At 31.5% G+C, this 26,437-nt stretch overlaps 1 protein-coding gene across 1 annotated transcript in view; it reads right to left on the bottom strand.

Annotated features, from left to right (window-relative positions):
• The window catches only part of LOC146995967 (uncharacterized), a 32,714-nt gene extending 6,479 nt beyond the window's left edge, over positions 1-26,235 (bottom strand). The window contains exons 1-10 of the mRNA XM_085823061.1: positions 26,152-26,235; positions 22,928-23,251; positions 19,549-19,961; positions 12,818-12,862; positions 11,912-11,930; positions 9,852-9,892; positions 8,881-8,925; positions 6,881-6,964; positions 4,821-4,883; positions 3,845-3,955 (exon numbers count right to left, since the gene is read on the bottom strand). Of these exons, the coding sequence (XP_085679187.1) occupies positions 3,845-3,955; positions 4,821-4,883; positions 6,881-6,964; positions 8,881-8,925; positions 9,852-9,892; positions 11,912-11,930; positions 12,818-12,862; positions 19,549-19,961; positions 22,928-23,243 (1,137 nt within the window). The 5' untranslated portion in view covers positions 23,244-23,251; positions 26,152-26,235. The remainder of the gene's footprint in view (positions 1-3,844; positions 3,956-4,820; positions 4,884-6,880; positions 6,965-8,880; positions 8,926-9,851; positions 9,893-11,911; positions 11,931-12,817; positions 12,863-19,548; positions 19,962-22,927; positions 23,252-26,151) is intronic.
• Between the last annotated feature and the right edge of the window lie 202 nt (positions 26,236-26,437).

The raw sequence follows: 26,437 nt of genomic DNA, 5'->3' as shown, positions 1-26,437 counted from the left end.
AAACATTTTAGTACATATGTTTCAGATATTAATGTTTTTCAAACCTGGTTTTATCTTCCAGTCACATGTATTAATTTTAATTTCTAAATTTCTACATTTATTTTCACATTTCTTTTCTTAAAATCTTCTACTGAACAGTGTATTTAGTATTATGTGTAACTCAGCCTTGTACAGCACACGGTGGTACGTAACGAAAATAGCAGATATTTCTGAATAAAAGAAATTTTGTATTTAAAGCAGTTATAAAACATTCTCCTTTCATAATTTATGCAATTATGAAATTAATTAATTTCGTAATTTATGAATTCCTTTCAATTTGTATTTATGAAAGTGACCAGTAGTAAAATAGTAAAATCGTATATCTATATTCTTATATCTTAAACATTTTTTTTGCAAAATAAAGAATATGGATTAGCTTTATGTATTACCGTCGTATTGTCACCAGAAACAGATCGTTCACAGTTTTAAATGCATCGATCCTTATTGTTTATCCATAATTATCAGATTGTTTCGTGACTCTTTTGAAGATGACTTCGATATTTTTTAATAAATAATTTTCTCTGAGAGATAGCTATCTTTTATGAAAGCCAGGAATTCAAAATATAAAAAAGTCCTTTAATTTATCCTATGCTAATTATAATTTATTTCTTTAAATTCAATTATGTATATAACCAAAGAAAGAATTTTTTCGTTTTCAGTACCTGGTAACACCAGATGATTCTGGATAAAGTAATTTGTGAACTATTTTCTTGAGTTCCTTTAAGCCATACATAAGAGCTGTAAGACGAGCTTCGACTTTTACCATAGCTGCTTCAAAAATATCTCTTGACATTTTACCGTCGATAGCTTTCCATATTTCAGCTGCGCGTTCTTCCCATTCCTCGTTCTGCAAAATTGGTTTTTTAAAAAATTTCGTATTAGGGTACGCAACTATCTCTGTAAACTTATACTTACGTTCCAGTTTTTCTCGTCATACGCACCTTTCCTTCTATGTTTATGTATATAAACAGGCACATTTAGATTCATAGTCTCATAAAGATATGATCTGAACAAGGGGAGGAGCATAACAAGTAAAGACAAAGTAATGCAAAAAGGAGACATTGGTTCACATGATGTTCGAGTGAACGCGATAGACAGACAAGAAATTTTCAGCACAATAACGCTTGTAAAGGGTTTTCTAATAAGAATGATAAGATTTTAAAACGAAATGAAATAAAAACTGTTTAAGATAAAAACAATCATTTTACATTTAGTTATTCATTATAATTTTTGACATTATGTTTTGAAAAAAAAAAAAAAAAAAAAAAAAAAAAAAAAACATAATTTAAATGTCCTTCTGAATTTAGTGCAAACAAGCGAATTTGGTGAACTCAATTTTCGATGACGGTATGTAATAAATCTAGCCTGATGAGATGAATGCATCGTTCCCTGTTTATTTTTTATGCTTCAAAAGTTTCTGTTTTGCTCCCATAGACACTGATTTCAAATAACCGCATGAAAACTATCTAAAAGAATTAAAACACATATTCTGGGAACCCAACTAACAGTTGTATTTTGAGAAATTATATTTTCAAGGCACTGTTTTCACCATCGATAGTGGCCTTAACAGTGTGACATGTAGCGCAGTCGTGCTGGAGCCACATGTTCTCCACATTTGGCCACAAAAATTATATTATCATTAATTGGTATCTCTCATCATTCACTGTATCTGAATTTCCTCCGTCGTTTTAGAAAACAAAAATGATCTGTTCATATCACTGTACCATAACCCACACAATGCAATGAGCTATTGCGAATACAAAGCATGTATCACTTGGGGCTTGTTTGCACACCGAAAACGAGTTTTGTTTGCTAGCATATGCGTTTAAGCAGAAATGAGTTTTACCTGAGAAGCTTATTTTTTGCAAAAATTATAATCAGATTCTAAACACTCTTCAACTGTATTTAGAGATGATGAATTGTAGTAGAACACTAAATACAAATAAATATTAATGACAGCCTTGACATTTTAAACATGGCGTATATTTCGTTTTAAAACCATATCCTTATTATTAGAATACCCCATATAATTATTTCCATCCTTATTAGCCACATAAATGGAAATTCGACAATACGGAAATTATACAAAACACAACACTGCACTCTTGTAATCTTGTAAATATTTTCTACTCAAGTTTTCCAGTAAGTCCAAATCTTTCTACACAATTTTGGCAAGCTAGGTATCTAAAACTCGCCAGAGGAACAGGCGCCGAGAACCTTTCTTTAAACTACAATCCGAATCATCGGTAAGACTTGCATTGCCTCATTTTTGTGACGTCAATACAAAAGTCTCGGGGACCATGTTAGAGTATTATGGTCTGAGTGAAGATAGCATGTAATCTTTCTGATGATACTAATGGCATAATGTAACCAATATGGCTTTTCGATGCCGTGTTTTTTAATTAATATCCTCTTTTATGAGAAAAAAGCAGCAATTAATCTTTTAGATAAACAATATTTATGAACCGTTAGTGTTGTTTCGTTTTTTCATTATATATGTTTTCTTTATAATAGATATTTTTAACTTTTGCAAAATTACTGTGAACTAAACTAAGGAACGCAAAGTTGTTCAAACCATACTTTTAGATTATTAGGGAGGCATTTATTATTTCAATAAATTAAGAACGAGAACGGAGCATAGTTACTGTGGTTAAAAATTTAATAACTAACATTTTAATCGCAGTATCATTAAACTTTTATGATCCTTTTGGTTTTCAAAAATATTAAAAAATTCTTTTTTACTACAAATTGAAATATTTGTCACCGTATAATAAAGTCTTATGATATACTTTTAACAGCTTGAGAAAGAAAACATTTCTATTCGAATTTTTACTAATTACCAAACTTTTTCCTTTTCCCCAATAAAATAAAGAAAATTCTTAATTTAAATACATTCTAAGCAGACGTTCTTTTCCAAAGTCACTGCCATATTATTATTCATCCCAATTTAAGTAATTTGGGATGAAACACACTTGAAGTGTTTACGTTTTACTGTAAGTTCATGAAAGAGGGGTGCATATTAGGAGTAAAAAATAGTGCTTACATTATTGGATACATAAATGACCATTACCTATAAGACCATTAACTGGAGTTAAATGAGTGCTAGGTTTTTCTCTAAGAATCGCCAACAAAAGCAATGGCAGTTTTTAAAGAATATCGGGCTCCATGTCACATTAAAACTTCCCGATGATTTCTTCTATTATTTTTGATTTTGTTACACGAAGATGAAATCTTTAAAAATATATGAATTGCTACATAGTAACTCTAAAGACTGATTAACACGAGTTACAGGAAGGTCAAATGAAATTCAATTCAAGCGCAAATAAATTGCTTGAACATAAAATGTTCTAGGATATAATCGCAGAATTTAAAGCATTTAATCCTGAACCTAATTATTAATCATTAAGATTATTGTTAACCTTCAAATGACACAATATGTTGCGATTTTAATTGACTCATTGATTCAAATTAGAAAATTTCTGCTGTGAAAGGAAATTACTACTATGTTAAGTACGTAATAGAAAGACGTAAAAGACTCGTACGTAATAGACTCGTAAATAGAAGACGATAAATTTAGAAGGGAGAGGGGAAATATGAAACAAAAAAATTGCTTTTCTAATACAGTTTATTTACATACTACATTGTCTTTATTCTTTTCAGCTTCCAACTCAAAAGAAAGAGATCTGACTTATCGCGAAATATATGTCAGATATAACTGTCGTTAGCTTGAAAAAAAAAAATTTCTTTGGTACATGCATGTGTGTGTTCCTGCGCATAAAGATGTGTGAATTTATCAGAACCTTACCTTTTTTTGAAATTTCAGTCCTAGCAAGCCAATTGCTTCTCCAAGCTCTTCAATAGCAGTTTCGAACTCTAACTGGTCGACTTTGGTATTGACAAGCTCCAAATCCCCTTTCTGTAACAGCAGAAATTAATGAATGAAGAAAATGGCATTCTTAGATCATAGCTTTCAATGTACAAATTTAAGTCTACACAGTATTTGACATATCTATACAGCAGCTTCATTATAGTATACAGTTTATTTTTTGGAACAGTATTAAGTCTCTGGTTACGATTTCCAGAATCTCTTCAATAATATTGAAATAACGATCATTAAAGTGAAATTTCAGCTTAGGGAAGAAAACGCTGTCTGCAGCTTTAGTCGTTGAAGTATCTGGTGAACAGGCTGAAGTGACAAAGAATTATGAAAGTTTCTTCTTCACTACTGAGTTCATTGGCAACATCTATGAATCCATCATAAAATAAAACACCAGCAGAAAAATTGGATCATTTACAAATATTACATATTTAAACAAATAACGGATTCCCAATATTAATCATTTAATTAGCATCAGGAAAATAGTAGCCAAGATATTTGAGATGTTGAGGAAAACATAAGAAGATCATGTTTGACCTTTGCATTCTATACACGAAATTTCAAATATCTCCGTTGTTGCTTTTCGATTTTGCTGCAAAACTTTGTTGTTACGCTTTGCTTAGTATTCAAGTCCATGACAGAAAATATTCACTGGTTTAAATTTAGCAATTAATTTCTTGAATTACATTCTGTCCGCAAGCAGACTATATTTTAGGGAAACAATGCAACAACATCAAGTTCTGCCAATTTTCGCTTAGGACGTTTACTGGAATTTGTTAAAAAATTTTCCTACACTTTTTAGAAGCACTATATATACACTCTGCAGTGTTTAAGTTACAGATTTAATAAAAATAAGTGGGATATATTCATTTAAAATATTTTTATCGTTTAAAGAATTTCTTACCAAAGCGAGTTTTTCATCCATTTCTTTCCGATCTGCTTTTAAGGAAAGATCCAGCTGCATAGCCTACAATCCAAAACTAAATGCGTTTAGAAACAGTACTGGCAAAAGAATCTAAAATACAATTCATTTCACAAGTTACAGTATAGATAAATACATCAACATTTCTTTTAAATTTTTTAAAAATGTAAGAAACTGAAACTTTTTTGCATTCGTTAGTCAACCTTTCAGATAATGTTTTCTTGGATGTTTAACCTGACTGTTTCGTATAAGTAACAATATTATAAATTATAGCTTTTTAAATATTAATAAATGAAATATTATTTAAGAAACAGCGTAGCGTGAAATACAATTATTTTTTAAAAAAGAGGTGTCTGCTCTATTGCTAGTCTTCTTTCCTTCTTTTATTTTTGATAATCGATACAGATCTGTTCTGCATTTAGTAGAGAGATGGCGCTCTCGTCGAGCGCCTAGAAAAGGATAAAAAATAACCTGAAGTTTAGAACTCTTTTGATACTTAGACTTTTATTATGGATACTTGAACCTTAAAGTTTCGCATACTTTTTTTGATTTTCATGGCCGCTTCTAGATACGAAAATTATATAAATATGTTGTGTTTTACAATAAAATGTTTTTTTTTGCTGTTCAGTTAATTATCTTAGATTATAATCTACATTTATGATTATTCCTATCATTCGAGTTTTTATGAAATCTGAAAACGATATTTGTAAGATGGAATTTCTGGAGTCAGGATCACATCACATCAAGCTCTATATTGCCTTTTTTATCTAATTTGGTCATTATATAACTAACAAAAGATATAACTAACATAAATAATAAATTATATTTTAAGACCTCTTATTAGCAACATCAGTTCATATGTTTTGAACTTTACATATTCTAAAATGGTTTAATTTCATTTAAAAAATTGCATTTTTCTCATAATTTTTAACTTATTTCGTTAACTGAGAAAGGATACAAGATAAAAGCAAAAAATATCTGTAATTTCAAGATACTTATTGTTTGCATCGATATTTGAAACGAACCATAGAAACTAATGATACCCAAGACCCAAATGTTACCCAAAATGTTGCCCAAGACCATTCATCTTCTCTTATCATGGAAGTACGAACGATAATGAAACGGATACAAATAAGTACACTAGCATTAAAAATTATTTCCTAAGATGTGTTAATAAAAATGGAAGAACACGTTTTTCCTGCTTTAGAAAGCCCTGCAGTAATTGCAAAATACAAATGAGACCACCTGTAGTCCTTTTCCAGCTAATTCATTTGATTAGATCTTTAGCAATAAAAGCAATTTTCATATTTAAACTCAGTAATTTGACTTATTTTTAAACGTAGTCCAATGTACAGATAGCAATATGCAAAAACCTACTGAGGCCCCTTTTTATCACTGATATTTTTTCGCGATCACAGCACCTCATAATAGTTACGAAAATTTTGTGAGACTCCATAAGCAGTGCGCAAATTCAGCACACACGTGAGTGCACTTGTACTGTAATAAACTATTGCAGTTTTTAGATCATTAACTTTAAATTCTAATTTTAAGACACAAAACAATGTGAAAATTTTAAATAAGTAACAGACGAAATGACAGATTCACGTGCAAAGCAAGTAAAATGAACGTTTATATTATGCATCAAAACTTTTTCGTTTTTTTTGTCTGTATTGTCTTATCTTTATCTATTTCCAGATACATTGTGTAGAAATATTTAGTAATTGTAAAATTATTATAATAAGTTAACGAAATATCAAAACTGCTAAAAATTTTTGGTGACCTCCTGCTGCATGTCCCGCGATTCTCATGGGGGTCGTGACGCACAGCTTACGAAATTCTGCAATAAACTAAGAGTAATATTATCGCGTTTAATCCGTATATGCGTTTCATCGAGTAAGGCTTTCCTTCACTTCTTTTCTTAGAACTGTCATACACCGCTTAATTTTCTGATCTCGATTTTCAAGCGGTAAAACTTAAAAGAAAAGAGAAAATTACAAAGTAAATAACAAACTTTAACATGAATACAACCGAATTTTTCTTACCGCTAGCTGTGCACCAAGTGCTTTTATTATTTCAAAATCTGCAAGCATGTCTTTCAAGATTTTATCCATCTCAATGAGTCTTTGCTAAAAATTAAAAAAAAATTAGACAAATAACTATAGTAAACATTTTAATATAATTTTTAAGAAAGAGATTTCCTTATTAGAATATTTTTCACTAAGAAATATGATATAACAGTAATTTTGATAAGTTCAAGAACTGATGTGATACATGAACTGTTATATAAAGTCTGCAGTATGCTTCTGCTAAACCTCGAATAAGTATAATACTTAAATGACGCAATTTTGTACTTAAAAATGCTGTATGAATTAAAGTATTTACTGTCGATTATCAGAAAACATTGACCAGAAATTCTGTTTTCTAATGTTAGAGACTGACCATTTTATACATACACTCTTTGAAAATGTAATTTTCCTCTCCTTAAAATAATCGTATAACAATCTTAAAACGTAACATGTAAATATTTCTTAACCAGGTATGGTAAGGATAAAGTTTGCACAACAATAAACGCGCAAAGATCGTTTAAAGCATACAGAAAGCGCACACCAAAAAATACGTACTGTTTGCTGCTATAAGAATTCATGTAATTTATGTAAAAGTGCTGTTTGCATTAGCAAATTAAAATACTAAATGAGCCGACAGATGATGGAGTGAGAATGAATTCGACAGAGATTGCATCACTGCTCTTTATTGACGTGAGGAACTCGTACATAGAGACATCATGCAAACAAACGAATTTCACCACGTATATCTTGCATGAAGAATCATAATACTCCTTTCCCCTGCCAGATATTCATATGGACGTCCACATAGAGCGTTTGTACCCATCATTTAATAAATGTAAACTTGCTTAGTAAATACTAAATACCCGAAAGCAATTTCTAGAGAACATATTAAGCATTTTAATCAAATCAAATAATCAAATCAAATAAAAAAAACAAATCAAATCAAATCAAATAAATAATTTAATCAAATCAAATAAAATCAGGCCAAATACCTTAATCCACTAGTCTTAAACTTTTCTTAAACTATACTTTTCATCATATTACAAGAAACAGTACTGAATTTTTATTTATTCAATTAATGGTTTTACTGTCCTATTTTTTTCACATTTTTTCCTTTGTTTCTCATTGCTTATTTCATGTTTGCTCATGATTGTATAATTTTCCGAGGTGCGCAAGTCTCCGTGATAGAAAATGTATTTATATAGCAGAAGCTCTCAAAAAATGCTAAATTTAATAATAAAATCCTTGCGTATTTTAAAGGATTTATTTTGACTTTATAGTGCATTACTCTTTCAAGGATTTAGTAACATCGGAAATAAAGTCCTATGTAAAAGTGTGTCCTTTCAATTTTACTTCTGTCACCTATATTAAGTTTTGAAAATGTAGATATTATGAAAACTGCGTATTATTATGAGCATTCCTGTCTGCTACTTCGCGTCTTGTTCATTCCTTTCTTGTTATTATAATTTTTTTTTTACAATCCTTTCTTTTTTGCATAACCTGAACAATAATGGCGCGGGCGTATCTACGAAGTTCTACTATAATTCTATTTAATATTAAACGCATCTATACATAGTGGTTAGGTAGTAATTTTGTGAATTAAAATGCGCAATCCTATTTATTGGAATATTAAAACAAAATAACCTAGTTTAACAATCTCATCAACAGCATTCAAGCTGCGCCAAAACAAACTGAAAGAGTCTCTCTTCTTTAGGGAAAAAAATATCATTAGGATTAGAGCTGCATCGAAATTATACGTCGCTTTTATTGTGAAGTAAAATTTCTGAACTATTAATTGAACTTGAAAAACCTTTCGCTTTTGGATATTTTGAAAACGATTTTCTGATTTTATACCCCTACTGTACAACAGAACTTTAACTTCATATTTCTGTTTTTTTTTTTTTTTTGTAATATTATACGGAATTTTAAAATATGTAAGAAAATATTGAATAAGTATAAAATATTTAAAAACTCACATGATCGGCCAGAAATAAAGCTTTCGCTTCTTCAAGCTCTAGCAGCTAAAAAAAGGATATCAACAAAAGGATTAAGAAATAATATAAGGATATAAAAGCGATATTTCTTCTGAAGTCAGTAAAATTTTGTTTGTCATAATATTAAGCTCAGAAAGAAAATGGTAGTTTAGAAACTCAACTATATTTTTAACTTAAATGATATTTATTTGCTTATAAACACTTTTAAATACTGCCGATTTTTATAGAACTTCAACTTATTCACTTTTACCACATTTATTACTTAAAATCATTTTAATTAAAATATAAATTCCTACTTAATATTTCGTAATAATGTAATGTCATCAGAACCAATCAGTTTTCAAATAAATACAGTTTGCTCTATTAATATTTAACTTCGGTGTTCACTTCTTTTCCTAAATTACATTTTTCTCTTGCTATGTGCTTGTTTCTGATTTAACACAGACATCAGTAGGCTCTTAGACACGGAAATATCATATATTTGCATTAAGAATTAGTAACTGCAAAATTCAGTGTGTTTATTTTGGATATGTGCATATCTTATTAGAGTGCAATGAAAATACAGTTGAAAAAAGTTTAGTTTTCAAAACAGGATTAAAATCTTTATTTTTAACTGTCACTTACATCAAAAATAGAAAATTTCATCAATACTTTAGTATTTTAAGATAGAATAAACAGTCTGAAGAGCATTTCGAAAATATGTTTTATATAAGGCATAAAATTATGGGCTTGTTTGTATATGAGTGGCTTCCATTTTTTCAATATTGATCATTTTCCCTTAATTTTACGAATGGAAAAAAAAAACTTTTGCTAAACTAATATATTTTCCCAATAATTTATTTTTCCTATCAAAATCGTTTTTTTTTCTCCGTTTTCACATACTACAAAGAATGGTTCTATTGTTAGCTAAAAGATAGAGCATTTTACACGTGATATGTACAAATAAATCTTACTCTTTCATCAATTGCTTCCAGTTCTTCAGCGGATGGTCCACCTGTGCTTAGAAAAATTTCGGATTTAGCACATTCTACACAGTTTAAATTAATTTATATATAAAGTTTATGATCTCAATAAATCTAGCAATCTCTTTCGAAATATATTTTACCTGTACTCACAGTAACCGTCTAAAAACTGAACAGTCGATAAAAACAAAATACAAAGTATGTTTAATTAGCAGATCCAAAATCTCAGAAATATATTGTAGAATTAAGCGAAATGACAGACATTTAGAAATGGGGTAATTAGGAGACACGCACGGATTAAATATTTTAACTGTTTCCTGGTCATTAAGTTATTGTCATAAATACGAAGTTTTAAAAATTTTTGTTTAATTATCCAGTATCAATTTATTTAATACATAAGTTTAGAGAATCAACTATTATTTTATTTATTAATGTAAACATTTATAGCAAGTGGAATGATTATTATGCTTCTTTTATTATTATTAAGGGGACGTACTTTGACCGAATGCAGTTTGACCACAGCTAACGCAGCCTTGACTTTGCCTACAACAAAAGACATTAACTCATCCAATAGGGTTGTTATCAAGAAGCAAAAGTTGGTGAAGATTAACTAGTTAATTCAGTCGATCTTATCTCCCTCTGCATATCTAACCCATCCATTCTGTATCATAAATCAGTTTGTTCAAAGTGCTAATACGGGGTGCGGGATTCTGCTTATGGTCGCTACTCTGGTAGTAGAACTGCAATAAACAAAATTCTGCATTTATTTTAATTACAGAGAATTAATATATATACACGGAATATAAAAGTATTTTATGAATTTGTCATTTTCGTAAGCTTACTTTTTCATTTTACTACGATAATACATTTTAAACTCATTTCATATCTTATCATTTCTTAATACAGTGGTTCTTAAAGTGTTTTGTCCCAGGCACTCCTTTCACCTTTGCTTGAATAACATGCCCCTCTTTCCAAAATACAAAAAAATGCACATTATTTTATTTAGAATTATATTATTTTTAACGTGTTTTAAATTTTCGAAAACATAAAGTATTATAAAAGGCTGAGACATCTCCACCTGAAGCTATAAAATTCTCTCTCCTGGTATCAAGAAAGGGAGTATTCCCTGGTTTATAATCCTTGATTAAGACCAGGGATTAACAAACAGGGAATCCATCATAACAGAATTACCATAGTTATCAACCAGAGGATCCCTATCTCCTTAGTTCTATGTAGACTATAAATAACATTAATTGCAGTATGATTAAGTCTTGGCTAATAATAATTTTTTTTTAGAATTCTTGTATGAATAAACCGAACTAAACAATATATATATATATATAATATATATATATATATATATATATATATATATATATTGAATATATATATATATATATAATATGTATATATATATATATGGAATATGTATGCATTACATTCATGAAAACACTCTGAAATACTTACCATCAGAAAATTATACAGTATTAATTTAGGATTGCCATTCTTTACAGCAAAAAGGTGCGATATACATAAGGTTTATGAAGGGACAAAAAGAAAACTTGATTCTAACTTCTAAGGGAATTCACATACTGGCATCTCAGGGCACATTATGAAAGCTAATTTAAATAATCTCTATAAAATATTGACAATAAGCTGCAGGTCTTTACAAAATTATCTTAAAATTCTAAACATATACTTGATGTATAAATTAAGTTCCCATAAAAGCAATTTAACCTTTTTAAGTCTACTTTTGTTTCTCGTAATATACTCGATCTTTTAAAGAGACATTTTATTAATTTAATTGTATTGTAACATGAAGACTTTCAAATACGGTCATAATAGTTACTGTGCTAAATATTTATTATCAATCATTACAGAAATTAAGTTCCATTATGATCATACAGGAATTATAATCTTATAATGTAGAATGTAAAACAATTTAAATAATTATATTTAAACTTATATCGTATGCAATGGAACAGTTATTAAACAATTTTTCTATATAATTAATGCAAAAATATCGATTATGTTCCAATATTTTAACTTACCAGCCTTCTTTCTTGCCTCCTAAATTAAAAATGATAATTATTATTGTTAATAACAGAGACGATATCTTAGTTGCTATGTTTAGCAAGAAGAATATTTAAATAATTTCTTTCCAAACTACTAATTAAATAATTTTGAAGTTTAACAAAATAATTTTAAAAGTCTTTACATTAATAAATAAATCTGTTACCTAATATAAATATTTATTTCAAGTACATAACTGAGAACTAAAAAAAAGCGCATTTAGATTTTAAATATGATTATTTATTAATACAAAAAGTCTTCATTTTATAGTAATTTTGCATCAGTGTAAAACTGAAACCAAATACCATAAAATTTATCTAATAGTTAAATTTTGCTAAGCTTTATGCTTAAATGTTCCATGTAATGCATTGAATTATACATTTATTTCATCTTTTGCTTCTACAAAAAGAATAACCTAAACATATCTAATTTCATAATGCATTACGAGATAAGAGGTAAATATTCATCGCACAATAAAGCATCTAAATGAAATAACAATTTTTTTTTAACTTCGATAACTGATTTTAAGCCACTGTGCCATATGTTTGCAATAAATCTTGCTAAACACTTTATGTAATTATGTGCAGATTTCCAAGAATTATTCAATAGAAAACTGTTATGCATAATAATAATTTTATTTTGCTTTTTAATATTAGCTGTGCAATTAAACAATGCACTTCAAATTTTCACTTATACTCAATATAATGTATTATCGTCGCACATCGCATTATAAAAGAAATGAAATATGAAATATGAATACAGAATGTAATAAAAAGCTTTGGTTTATTAATGAGAAAATTGAAAGCAATATCGATAAGTCTAGCAATAAAGTATTATTAATAAAATTTATTTTTTAATAAATGTTCATATATATATATACTTACAGCTTTCTTGATTTTGTCAGCAATCAAATCAACTATATGACTTAGCTGAAAATAAAGTACATAAGCAAAGTTACTTCTAGAAGTTTTTTGAAAAATTAGTGCTTGATTTATTATAAAACGTAATTTTTCTGTTGCATTAAACAGGTCACATCCATTATACTATAATATATTTACTTACACTATATTATAGAACTAATATATTTATGGTAATAGTAATAGTTTTGGGAAGGAAGGGAAAAAAGTAAAATTCGTGGGGGGATCACAGGATATACCATGACAATTTCTAAAAACTTCCGCAGCCTAGGTTTTCATATTTGCAAAAACGTTGCTGCCTGCGAATAGATGAAATAACTAAAAATGTAAAACTTATTTCCATAAAAATTTCATGCCCAAATATTTATTTTAGCAACAAATTTGAAGCAATATTACGACACCTTTTCATATAAATTATATATGAAGCAGTAATACTAACGAGTAACGCGTGAATAATGAAGCCTTATATACATTAATAAAACATATATTTAAATTTATAAATCAAATTCGTCTATTGTCTTGTAATACGCGTTTTGAATTTAAAAGGTTTACAAAAGTATCAAAATTATTTAATTTTGAAAAATAAGCCATTAATTACAATACAAATTGCAAATTAGAAAATTATATAAAGTCTGTTCTGTTCACACGATATCTTTGAAATTCCCTGAATTTTGAGAACATATTCATGAAAATCCATGATTATTATGACATAATTAATGTAAAGAAGATCGGATTTTGTCTGCAGCATTACTAAATAAAGTTGTAGTCTATTTTTAGGTATAAAAGGCTGAACTATTGATCTAAAGTTTTCTGGCTTATATGGTTATATAATTCTTTGCAAAAAGTTTAATATATGAAGCTCATAAACACCTTTTAAACTTAGAATCAAAGCAATTTTAGCATTAGCTTTAAAATTTGCATATAACTCAGTTTAGATTCTGATCGTGTAGTCGAGACAGTCGCATACATTATATTAATTTGTAAATACTGCACGCCTGTCACAATCAGTGTGAGAATGTATACAATATCCTTTGTGTTATAAGTATGGTAATTGGACAGTAGCTTAAATTTATTCATTGAATATGAGCCCTGAAAATCTCCCTCTGTGTAAAATGCATAAAAGTCGTGAAAATCAAGGAACAAACATATTTTATGATTCTTTACACACTTTCTTAATAAAAACATATATTTTGTGGCATGACTTTTATCTCAAGTTCCAATAAGAAAATTAACGGATTTTAGCGGATTTTAACACCACATGACTTCCTTTTACGCCCTTTTAAATTGTAAGCATTGTTTGCTGCATTTCATTTAAGCTTATTTCCTCGAATTTCATTACAGATATGTTTTTCATTCAATCACTTCACTTCTCATTCCCGTCAAGATAAAAATAAACACAAACTCAACTTCTTCATTAAAAATTGTAAAATACAGAAATACCGAAAATACCAAGTACAGTTAAAAAAAATTTAAAACATTTTACAGTTAGAGTTTCTACGTGAAAAGAAGCAAGTTGACCAAAGAGAAGGAAGACAAAATTTTTGGTACACATAACTTAATGTTAACTTTTGGCCCCACTGGTAAAAAAGGCAGTAAACTCGTTGTACAACGGGTTTAATTCACTATTCTACTAAGAGTTTTAAATAGCAACAAATGGCGGCCTCGTAAGGCATAGCGACACGCAAACTTTAAAATTGTTGTTAATTCTACAACTATTGCATGCAGATTAAATAAAACCATAAAACTCTTAACCGGAACAAGACAACAACAAAATTCAGTCACTTTTAAAGACAAAAAGCATAAAAGCAGAACTCAACAAACTAGATAAAAGGCTTGATATATATATATATATATATATATATATATACTTAATTTAATTAACCAATTCTTCAGGGAAAGTCGAAAATGACATCAAAATTGTAAATTTTGAAAGTAAATACCCCGATCAATTTTATCATACGAGAGTCAAAAACTCTTACAATTTTATTTTTTGATAACGAGTTCAAAGTTTTCCCGAATATAAGCATGGAAACCGGGAGATTGCATTAAAAGTTAAATTTCACTATTTCTTGAAAATTCAATTATTTCTTATTTCAAATAGCCCGCGTAAGAGGAGTGTGCGTATATATATATATATATATATTCTTGGTACTTCCGATTACAATATAAGCGAGAGGTGCATAACTAGATGTTAAAGCAGTCCCATATACAGAATTTTAACGTTTTACTGCTAATTGTTTTGAGTTATGCAAGATGCATACACACTTACATACAAACGTCACGAGAAAAAGCCCTCTTGAAATCATTTTGAATCCATTTTGGAAAAATGAGTCTTTTATTCTGTCTGTACAGACGTCATACAAAAAAAAATCGTCCGAAAGGATTAGAGGGAAATGAAAATGTGCATTTGCGTTGAAACATGGTGTCAGAAGTTTTTTGCGATTACTATGTTTTCTTCACTTCGTACAAGGAAGTAAAAAAAAAGCTTCTGTGGTCTTGTCCATATTACATAGAACAATAGTTGCCAGAGCCTACTCCTAAGAGAGGTTGGACTTCTATTTTCCACCCCCAATTTTGAGGAAGAGCACCCCTCTTCCCTTCCACCAATCCACACCACAGAACTTTCGACTCGACGCATCTTTAGAGTGCCGCTATGCCACACTGACACTATACATTTGCAAACATCCCTTTCTTCTCCGGGATTCGAACCCGGTCTCTTCGGTACTGTAGTAGGCTCCCCTAACCGCTATATCGTCTGGACGACGCTGATAAAAAGAAGTATATATTTACTGTTACCTAGAAACTTAAAAGTTTTAGTAAAATTATACTTTCATAAATTAATTCAGAAACGTGTTTTTGTGTTAACAAGAATACATAAATTTCCTACAGGTAAAAAAAGAAACTATTTTTCCTTCAGAAATAAATGTGTCTTTACTCTCTCCAGCAGTTTTAATAGAAAAAAATACGAAATTTAGTAGGGAAAAAATATATTAAATCTAAGAAGTCAAAAATATTCCAGGTGTGCTAAAAATCATTATGCTGGATATACGGATATGATAACAAAACTAATTGCTTTTGCAATAGCTAGTTGTAATTTGAGAAATACACTCATGTCCATGAATTAAGGATAATGCGGAGTCACGCGGAAATCGAACTCTAAAATAAATATATCACCTGTAAAATCACTACAAACATCTTCAAGAATCATATGCAAATTTCAGGAAGTACCCAGATGACACCGATGGTACGTCACAATGACGAGAGTGTAAGAGAGTGATATATAAGGAATACAGGCAAAGAAGTACAATTGTTCGCAGTCGCTTTATAAGCATTTCAGTGCAATAACCGATTAGTTATGACACAAAGGCCGCATTTGGATGATTTTTTACGTGGTAGAATTATCGGCCGTCTGGAATGTGGGCGTACCCAACTGGAAGTATCAGACGAACTTGGAAATGGCCAGAGTGTCATCTCCAAGCTTTGGCAAGATTCCAAGATGCTGGTAATGTGAGTAGACGTTACAGCACAGGTCGCCCCAGAGTTACAACGCCAATGAGGACCGGTATTTGGCAGTTACTGCCAAACGAAACGGGCGTAGCACAGCCTCAGACCTGTCTCGTCAGCTCTCTTCAGCCACTTATACGACAATTTCAAGGCAGACCGTGTACAGACGCTTAGGGCAGATTGGTCTATATGCTCGTAGACCTGTCAGATGCGTTCCACTCACTGCAACTCACTGTCACCTGCGGTTAGCCTGGAGTAGAGAGCATGCATTGTGGACACCGCAACAGTGGGCTTGTGTGATGTTTTCCGACGAGTCCAGGTTTAGCTTGCAGTCTGATTTTCGCCGGACTTTCATATGGAGAGGTCCAGGTACCCGTTGCCACTAAGAAAACATCATTGAACGACACCGTTACGGTGGTGCAGGAGTGCTCGTTGTGGAATTATTCTGGGTTCCAGGACTGACCTGCATGTTCAAATTGGAACCATGACAAACCAAATCTATCGGGACGTCATTCTGGAACAACATGCACGTTTGTTTTGGGCCGCCATGAGCGCACAATTTGTGTTTATAGATGACAATCGCCCGTCCTCACCGTGCAGACATCGTAAGCGAATGCCTTCAATCGGAGGATATCACCCGTATGGACTGGCCAGCACCGGACATGAATCCAGTAGAGCACGTGTGGGACATGCTTGGCCGACGAGTTGCAGCCCGTCAACCTCCTCCTACATGTCTACCGTAACTTCGGAGAGCATTGCTTTTTGAGTGTAATATCCCCCAAGATCAGATCGATAATTTGATACTCAGCATGCCTAGGCTTACGGACTGTATTGCATCGTCTGGGAGACATACAATGTATTAACAATCATACCAGCCATGTAATATTTTTTTAAATATTTTTTTTGGTAATTTGCTCCAGGGAGAAAAAATCGCTAATTGTTTTAATAATATCAAACATATAGCATCTTTTTTTGCTCTTTACCTTTTGTTTAATAAATAAGCTTTACAAATAAGTCAAACTTGTTTTGCTTCTAACCCTTCCTCTGCCTGATTTTGCATTATGCTTAATTTATGGAGGCCAACCAAAGGCCGAGCGGTAAAGTCGCTGAACACTGGTAGTTCGGTCCGAGGTTCGAATCCCGCGAACGGGCTGGCTGCATGGGTGTTTTCGTGGTTTTTCCCATGTGTAACGTGTATACGAACCAGTTTCCCTTAGAAAATCCTCCACGAAGGCATCCCTTCCCTTAGGCAGATAGCCCTAGTGTGCTTTGCCATAATTAAATACACCCCACCACACCTTAATTTATGGACATGGGTGTAAATTAAGATAAGGTTTCGGGCAATGTAAATTTGTTCACCTTTGGTAGAAATGTAGGAAACTGAAATTGTTATAACCATTCTCTGCAAAGAAAATTTTAATTAATGAGCTGTTTTTTATTCTATTAAACATATTTCATAAAAGAATAAACGGCTGCAATTTACAGAATTGGAGCTGCAAAATATTTCAGAATTTTTTGGTTTAAACTGCATTTAAGATATAACAGTCGTATAAAATTATATTTCTTGAAGCTAAATTTCATATTTTAGCTTCTCTGTAAGTTATTGAAACCAGCATTTGTAAACAAGTAATTGTAAACAGTATTTGTAAACAGCATTATAAAAATTTGTATTAAAAAACGTAATATAACCAGACGCTGTGAGTTGTACTTTATAAGTTATCGAAAAATTGTAATTAGTGATATCTCAGGTAATTTTATTATGTATTTTATTCTCAGGATTATGTATTAGCTTTGACTTTTAATCAATATAAAACAATATTCTGCATGTTTCATTTCCTCTAACGAGAACTTTTTAGTGTATGTTGCCGAGTTTATTATAGAAAGTGCATCTTCTTTCCGCCATTCCTTTACTCGGAACTAAGGATCTATGTCTAAATTCATGAGTTATCTAGATTCATAATCTCCATCTGTCTTGGGTGCACGGATTTACACTAAGGAGCCAAAACATTATGATCACCTGCTCAATAACTCATTCCGAGACCTTTGGCCTGCAAAACACCTGCAACTCGCCTTGACGTGGATGCCGCAAGTTCATGACACAAGCTTTGGTATGGATGGCAGAAAAATGGAGACATGTTGTTCCAAATGTTTAATCAATGGTTATGCAAAGTCTAGATACTCCACAATGGTTGTGTTTGAGCTATGCGCTGCTGCTCCATGACATTCCAAATCAACAAACTTTGAGCCTTGTGACACGGGGTGTTGTCCTGCTGGAAGAAACCATTTCCAGTTGGAAAGACAGACGCCATATAAGGGTGCAACAGATTGTCAGTTATGTTCGGATAGTCCGCAGCTTTCATAGTCTGTTCTACCATAACTAGGGGTCCAAGAGCCGCTCATGAGATCGTCTCCGAAAGTATAATAACGCCACCACAAGCCTGTGTACAACTTGCTGCACAGGGGGAGCAATTGTCCCCCTAGGAGGTAGCATACTCTGATACAACCACGAACGTGATGAATGAGAAATCGTGATTCATCCGATCAGGTAACTGTCTTCCTTTTATCCATGGTCCAGTCTTGATGTTCCCGGGTCCACTGTAGGAGTAGCTGATAATGGCGCTTGGTCAACAGAGGCATACGAGTGGGATGTCTGCTGCTCAGGCTTATATCCAGTAAAGACCACTGAATTTTGTGTGTTCAGAAACACTTTCACTTGCATTGTTGTAGGTTGTCAGCTGAACCTGTGTCTCGAGCCGAAATTGCTGTTCCAAGTGAGACAGTTTCCTACGTCCTTTTTCTTTGATGAAGTGTGGACGTCCAACAACTTGGGGTCTACTGCAGGTTTTGCTGTCGTTTATCCACTTTGCATAAATACTAACAATGGCAGACTGTGTGACAACCTACCAGACATGCAGTTTCGAGGATACCCGTTCCGAGTTTTCGGGCCATTACAGTTTGCCTTCTGCCAAATTCGCTTATATCAGCAGCGTTTCAAATCAATCGTAAAATTAAGGGCAAGAATGATTCCTTATTTTCTCCAGATCGATTAAATACCATTTTCACTTAATCACGTGCCGTTCACATCATCCAAATGAAATCATTGAAAAATATGGGAATGGTCATAATATTTTGGCTTCTCAGTATATACCTACATGTAAGTAATATTAAAATATATAGTTAAGTTTTGTTTTTACCCTCATTAAACCTTCTTCTGTTGCCTCAACCCTGTTACTTAAGTTAGTGTACCTCCATGCATCCATTGCCTTGCTCAGACCTTTCGGACCTTTTTCAGGCTGTTCTGGAAGCTGAGCTGGCATTGGAGAAATTTCTAATTCAGGTTGCTGAAGCACTTTTTGAACTGTTTCTGCTGCCGACATTCGTCTGTCCTTTACAATAGGTGTATCAGTTTGTTCATCTGTTGGCTCCTCAAGTTTAACCTGATCTACAGGTGTATCAAATTGTTCATTTGATTCCTCGTGGTCCAGTTTAACCTGAACTGAAGAATCCTTTTTCACGGCATCGGAACTAGTATCGGAAGTTAAGGGTTTCTCTTGGATTTCTACATCTGATTTTTGCGAGGTCGAAGGCTGGAGCACTGTATGATCATCTGAAACAATATACACAAATTAATATCATGCCTCTACTTAGTATCACAATGAGAATAAAGGAGATTTTAACCGATGAAGAACAGAGCTAACGTGTTTACATTCCTCAAAATGCATAGAGTTTTCTATGAAATTGACATCAATCTGAGGTTGTGTTTTGGTTAAATTTGAAACTCTACTTGGCAAAATATCTTGAATGACCAAGAGTCCATCCGACTGAAATTTTTTATAAAACCTTTTAGAGTCCGCATTGTATTATAACATTAACGCAATAGAGACAGAGATTTCCTTGATAAGAAAACATGCGAATACAGTATAGAGGTATTATAATAACAAGGCATCTCTGCGCAAATGCAGTCAATTCTCACTTTTTCTACTATTATTTAACACCATGACATGTCATTCGGGCCAAAATGTCTAGTAGCATATCATACACCGCTATGCTTACTAAAACTAGTTTATTGTGTTATTATGTCATTATATATTGTGCTTTTCTAGTTCGTGTTATTATGCGTTTTTTGAAAGACGCAATTTGCTTTGCAAATATAATTTGCAGCACTAAATGTGTAAAAGAGGAAAAATATTAAAAAAAAATTAGAATTTTACGAAGAGTAGATCGATAGGGGTTCTAGGAAAAAGGCCCACAGGAAAAGAGCCCACAGGAATAATGCTCACAGAATAATGCTCACAGGAAAAAAGCCCACACAGAAATATGCCCACACAGAAAAGCTCACATGGAAAAATGCTCACTTAGAAATATGCTCACACTGAAAAAAGCTCACATAGATATATGCTATGTAATAAATATGTAACATAATTCCATAAAAAATATTTAATGGCCTTAATTAGTTATCTCATCAAATAAATGCACTTTTCTTTAACTTAATCAAATTAAAAAGCAAAAAATAATCGTATCAAAAACTGTTTCTATTGTTTTTAAATAACCGACTTCTATTATTGTTAAATAGTAGTAATTTAATTAATCTTTTTTTTATCATTCTTGTTTGAAAACAAAGTTAAGAATTTACGTCCAATAACATTAAGAAAGTCAACCTTTAAAACGAAATACTAAGAAAAATATGAATTTCATTTATGAAATGAAAAAATAAAAAAATCCATGCGATATATTTCATTGCAAATAACTTTAAGTAGTAATGAAACCTGTTCTACAGAGATCTATACAGAAGCAAGAAAAATAGTGTAATGTAACAACACCAAAATCTTGAAAACTGAAGGAACTGTATTTTTACTTCTGCTTCATATTGTTAGATAGCTTTTAAGTGTATAAAATGGCTCAATTAATAATTAATACATTTTTATTATGCTTGTTTTAAAAGAGGGAGACAAATTACTTTTAAAATGCACATAAATTCTAAAACCTTTTAATAAATGCATTGTTTAATGTACAAACTTTAAATTCATTGACGTCAAATAGTTGATGACATCACGCGAATCTCATAAATTCACCCAAAAAATAGAAATTTCATTAAAAATTTTATACGAGTTTTACGTAAAAGATTTTATTACTCTCTATCCAGTGATTCAAACATTTATTTTTTGAGAACACAAATCAATCATTTCCTAAATTGCTGCGTCCGAAGTAATTGAGTTAAGCGTGATGTTACTGTATAACAATATTTACTTAGATTTATGTAATAGATAAATACTACGTATTTTAGATAAGATGGCTCTAAGGAAAGAATTTCTTAAGGAAAATTGGCACGTTACATACATCGAATGTAAAGCTTTCAAGTAAAACATAATGAAAATAGCCATGTTTATCTGAAATTAAAACTCATAACAGAAACTGTTGTTGCGTTTTATTCTCTACTCCCTTGCTTGAGGGGATTTTGTTGTATAAATAATTTTCTCGAAACAATTAATAAATTTTTAGAGTCATTCGATTATTTTGAAGCGAGAGATATGAAAAATGAGCAATGCTCTCCCTAGGACTCGAACTTGGACCTCTGAAATACACGCCAATTTTGCTAACATTACATAAAGATGACATGTCTGAAGGAGGGAGAAAATACCTTATAAATGAAATATATTTCATGACATGTGTGAAGGCAACAAATCTGAAATTAAAAAAAAACTGATATCATATCTTGCATGTAGTTAAGAAAAGGTAATAATAATAGCAGTTCGCTCCTTTTTTAACAGACATGATTTTAGGAATTGCATCCTGCAAGCATTTAAGGAGAGAAACAAGAAACGTACTTTACTTCCCCCGAGGTATGAAAGTTTATATACAAGAAGACACGTAAATAACTTAATTAGCTGTATACCAAACATGGAATTTTTTAATGAGATGTTATACATCAATTCACACAAAGCATGAAGTAAATTAGAGATTAAAAATGGCCTCGTTTCTTTCTTAGGTTTCTTAATAAAATGGCAAAATAAAATGAATTCTGAGTTTTATTTTTTACCCAAAAGAATTTATGAACGAACGGTGAGAAGGTTTCCTGTTAATAATGATTTTTATCTCTATTAAGAAGATGCATATTTTAAACCTTAACTTTTTATATGGCATTTAATGGTCTAAATGCTAACGTCCTATACAGAATTAAAAGCTCCCTTTTTTCTAAATGGATACTTCATTTAATGGATAGTTAATTACTTTATATTATTAAGATAATTTTTAACCTGCGGCTTCTTAGATAGCAGGAAATCATAGCCTAACTCTGATCTACAATATCGCACTGCATGTAATAATATTTTTAATCTCTCTACTACAGTCAAATTTCTTATGTACTTTTTAACCCCCCTCCCATTAAAGAAAACAATTTGTACAAACAAAAATTAAAGTGTAGAATTAATAGAAAATTATTCATTTACATTGTTTGAAAATTATCATAGAAAACCATAGTTATCATAGAAAACTTTTAACACCAAATAGTCATCATAGAAACATTTCGATAGCAAATACACATCATAGAAACATTTTAATAGAAAACGGCTATACCTTTATGCAATGATGGAGAATCGATACTAGCAGACCGTGCAACATCTTTAGGTACTTGTATTTTGTCTTCCTCTGGAATTAAAGATCCAAAGGATCGGCTTCTTCTGTATGTATCTCCTTCGAGTTTAGCTTTCATGAGGTACGTCTTCGCTACCAAGGGATTCTCAATATGACACCAGGGTCGAAAACTTGTAAGTCTCGTTTCAGATAGTATAGCCATTAAAACTGTATGCAGAATATTGAAATTGACGGCTCCTATTTCTGGTACTCGAAGGGCCAGATCGACAAGTTCCGCTAGATTGTATGCGTTCTGCATGATGCAACCTAAATATATCTAGCTATTTTAAATACATTTAAATATTAACCACATACTTTTAACTGTAACTTTAAATATTCAAAGAATAACGAAAGAATATGTTTTCTAGTTTTAACAAAACCGTGATTTAGATAGTGTCAGTTTTTACATTTAAGTTGCTATACATCCGAGTACAATATTCATTACTTTATTGCAGCTGAAATACCCAAGTAATGAAACAGTTTATAGAAATTATATTTATTTATTTAATGTTAGCTTTAAAATACATCGGAAACTTTTAACGGCAGGATTTATAGAATCTCAGTATTTCTGCGAACACTGCTTGTTTAATCGTAAATATAAAATACCGCAGTGCATGAATATATATCATGCCATATATGGGTAAATTATCTCAGGAAGCTCAAATGTACATTTAATTTCATCGCAATAATTTAATTAACTTATTATTTATATTTTTCTTTGTAATTTAAGTTATTAAATATTTATATTTCACTAAGGCGATCAAATATAAACGAGCATTTATTGGCTGAGCGTCGATATGGGTACTTCTATGTGTCTGAACAATTGAAGTCGTTACATGAGGTTGCCCAGAGTAAGGGAGCCACACCAGCTAATTCCTTGCTGCTTATCGAACGGGATCGACGCTGAATATCGCTTTAAATTTTAGAACTTTGTCTCAGAGCTATGGAAGTGAACAATCAGTTATCAGAAAGCAGTTCTGATAGTTCTGAAAGCAGAAAGCACTCTTTGGATTCCTATGTTATTGAATGATGATAAAAAGGCTACACGAGTTCGCATTTCTCAATTCCTCCAAACTCGTTTCGAAGAAGAAGAGGAAGCGTTATTACATAAAATTTTTATCTGTGTTATCTGTGTGTTATCTGTGTTGGTGCATCATTATATCGCCCACTAAAAGCCTGCGAGTATGGAGTCCAGATGCAAAAGCGAAGGAAATCCCGCGAAAGCCAAACCTCGATTATCCTCCGGGGAAGGTGTTGACCACGGTCCTTTGGGATTGGGAATGGTCCTACTGGTACACGGACATCAGACCATTTTCTCCAAATCTGATACTGTTATCTGTTAAAGTAGTATTACACGTTCAACACATTTCGTAATAACAAATCTTTGCTACAATGGTTTTCTTCGTCATATGATATAAAACAGTCAGTCAGCACGCATCACGTTAGGATTACTATGTACAGGGGAATTAGTTCTCCATTACAAATTATAGCTGATGAGGGACAATTCGCTGCTGATAGCTGATTGGTTGCTGAAAACGAACAACAACAATTGTTCATCCGAAGCAAATGGATGTGTGATGCCCAACACCAGGTCTAAGAAGTCCAAGGCTTAAATCAAGAATAAGTGCAACCTTTGACTCTTGGCCACGATAAAATTCATGGACTTGACGTTACTATCAGAAAAATGAAATAAATTACAGCAAAAATGAATATTCGTAAAATAAAAAAATGATACTGAGGTATATCGCAAGGAATAAATACAATGTCATCTGATGAGCCTTGTTGAATTTTATTCCCCAGGACAGATAACAGAAATCTGGTATTAGTTTCACGAAACGATAGAATTAACTTCTTTTATTATTGCAATTCAAAGTTCAGGAGGTTGCAAATGCAGTGAAGTACTCACTGCTTAAATTGAAAACGTTCAAGCTTTATACTCGAAGATCGAAAACAGGCTTTAAACTATTTAATTGTTTACTGCTGCCTAACAAATCCGTTCACGAATGTCGAGCTGTCATCCCAATTCAGTGTGCATGTGCATCGTGGAAAAATTACATCTGTTCTATGAGCATGGTGAGTATTTTTTTTCCTGCTTTTTGTCACGCCATCCGCCGGCTTTATACATTAATATTAGGCTGGATTATATGATTTGGGTAAAGTTCTGTGATGGTTACCTATGTATTGAGAACAGCACCTTCAAGGACAAATTTTGAAGAAAAAGGGGCTGTATTTACATTTGTGGTAACGAACGAAAGCTCAAGACACGAAATCTTTTGAATCAGAATCAAAATAACTGTGCTCAATGTGATTTTATCATTTATAGAGAAAACAAATATGCGGAATGTCTCTGTAGTAAATAACTACCTCCATCAAATTTCAGGGTCAGTACGTAAGTAACATTACATTATCAAAATATCTGTTTTCTGCGAAATTTTATCAATTTATATGACTTGAAAAATATGAGAGATCTAAACATAGAATTAATCTTGGAGAAGACCAAGTAAATTTTATTTATATTTTATCTATAAATATAAGTAAACAGTTGCAAGTAAAGCTTTGAACTTACAGATGTGCATGGAATGTTTATTTGTGAGTAAACAAATGGAATGTGTTTACGCGTAGTATCTCCAAAACTGACAAATGTGATCAGCTGATTTATAGAGTGCAAATTCCTATACAAAAAAAGCTTATGCCGTGGCCGCTCTTAGCAGGAAGTACCCGGAATGTTTTTCTACAATATCATATATTTAAACTTCAAACACTCTACTAATATATAAATTTTCAATTTCTTTTATTGTCAAAATTTTATATATTTCAAAACAAATTCTGCTTTTTTAATAAGGCAAACACATTTCTTAACTAGTATTTAAATTTCACAACATGCTTCGTGCATATCTAAAAGATTTTGGTAATTTCTTGTTAAACCATTTATAGTATATTTAATCTTGGCGATATTTTAAATCTATGTGTTAGTAACTGGATGAATAAATTTTAGCAAATAAATGAGATTGTCGCTTTAACGACGAAATACTAATTGTTTGAAGGTAAACACATTTAATTAAATCTAAGTGCATTTTATTTGCCACTTTATTTAATGACTGTACATAGACATAAACGAAATGATCATCATGCAATGTAGATTGTTATAGAAAATTTTATAGTCTTACTTTTGGGCTTGCTTTCTAATTGTCTAATGGGTGTCAGGCTATTATAGGCTATGGTAAGTGCACCTAATCTATGAAATGAATACCATGCTGAATACTGACAAAGAATTTTGTTTTAGAAATACATTTTAATACTTCAGGTTTAACACGAAGAACGTGACACACATAATAACATTTTTGTGAGCATTACACGAGACATGCTTTTATTTTAATGCGAGAGAGCTACTTGAATGCTTAAAGCTTAGTTTAGTTCAGTTACTAATCAATGATTATTAATTAAAAAGTTATA

This window comes from Stegodyphus dumicola, chromosome 8 (assembly GCF_044657685.1).
Source record: "Stegodyphus dumicola isolate Sdum_Otavi_A_Nest chromosome 8, ASM4465768v1".
Taxonomy (NCBI): domain Eukaryota; kingdom Metazoa; phylum Arthropoda; class Arachnida; order Araneae; family Eresidae; genus Stegodyphus; species Stegodyphus dumicola.
The sequence above is the reverse complement of the archived record's forward strand: the minus strand, read 5'-3'. Positions and strand labels throughout refer to the sequence as shown.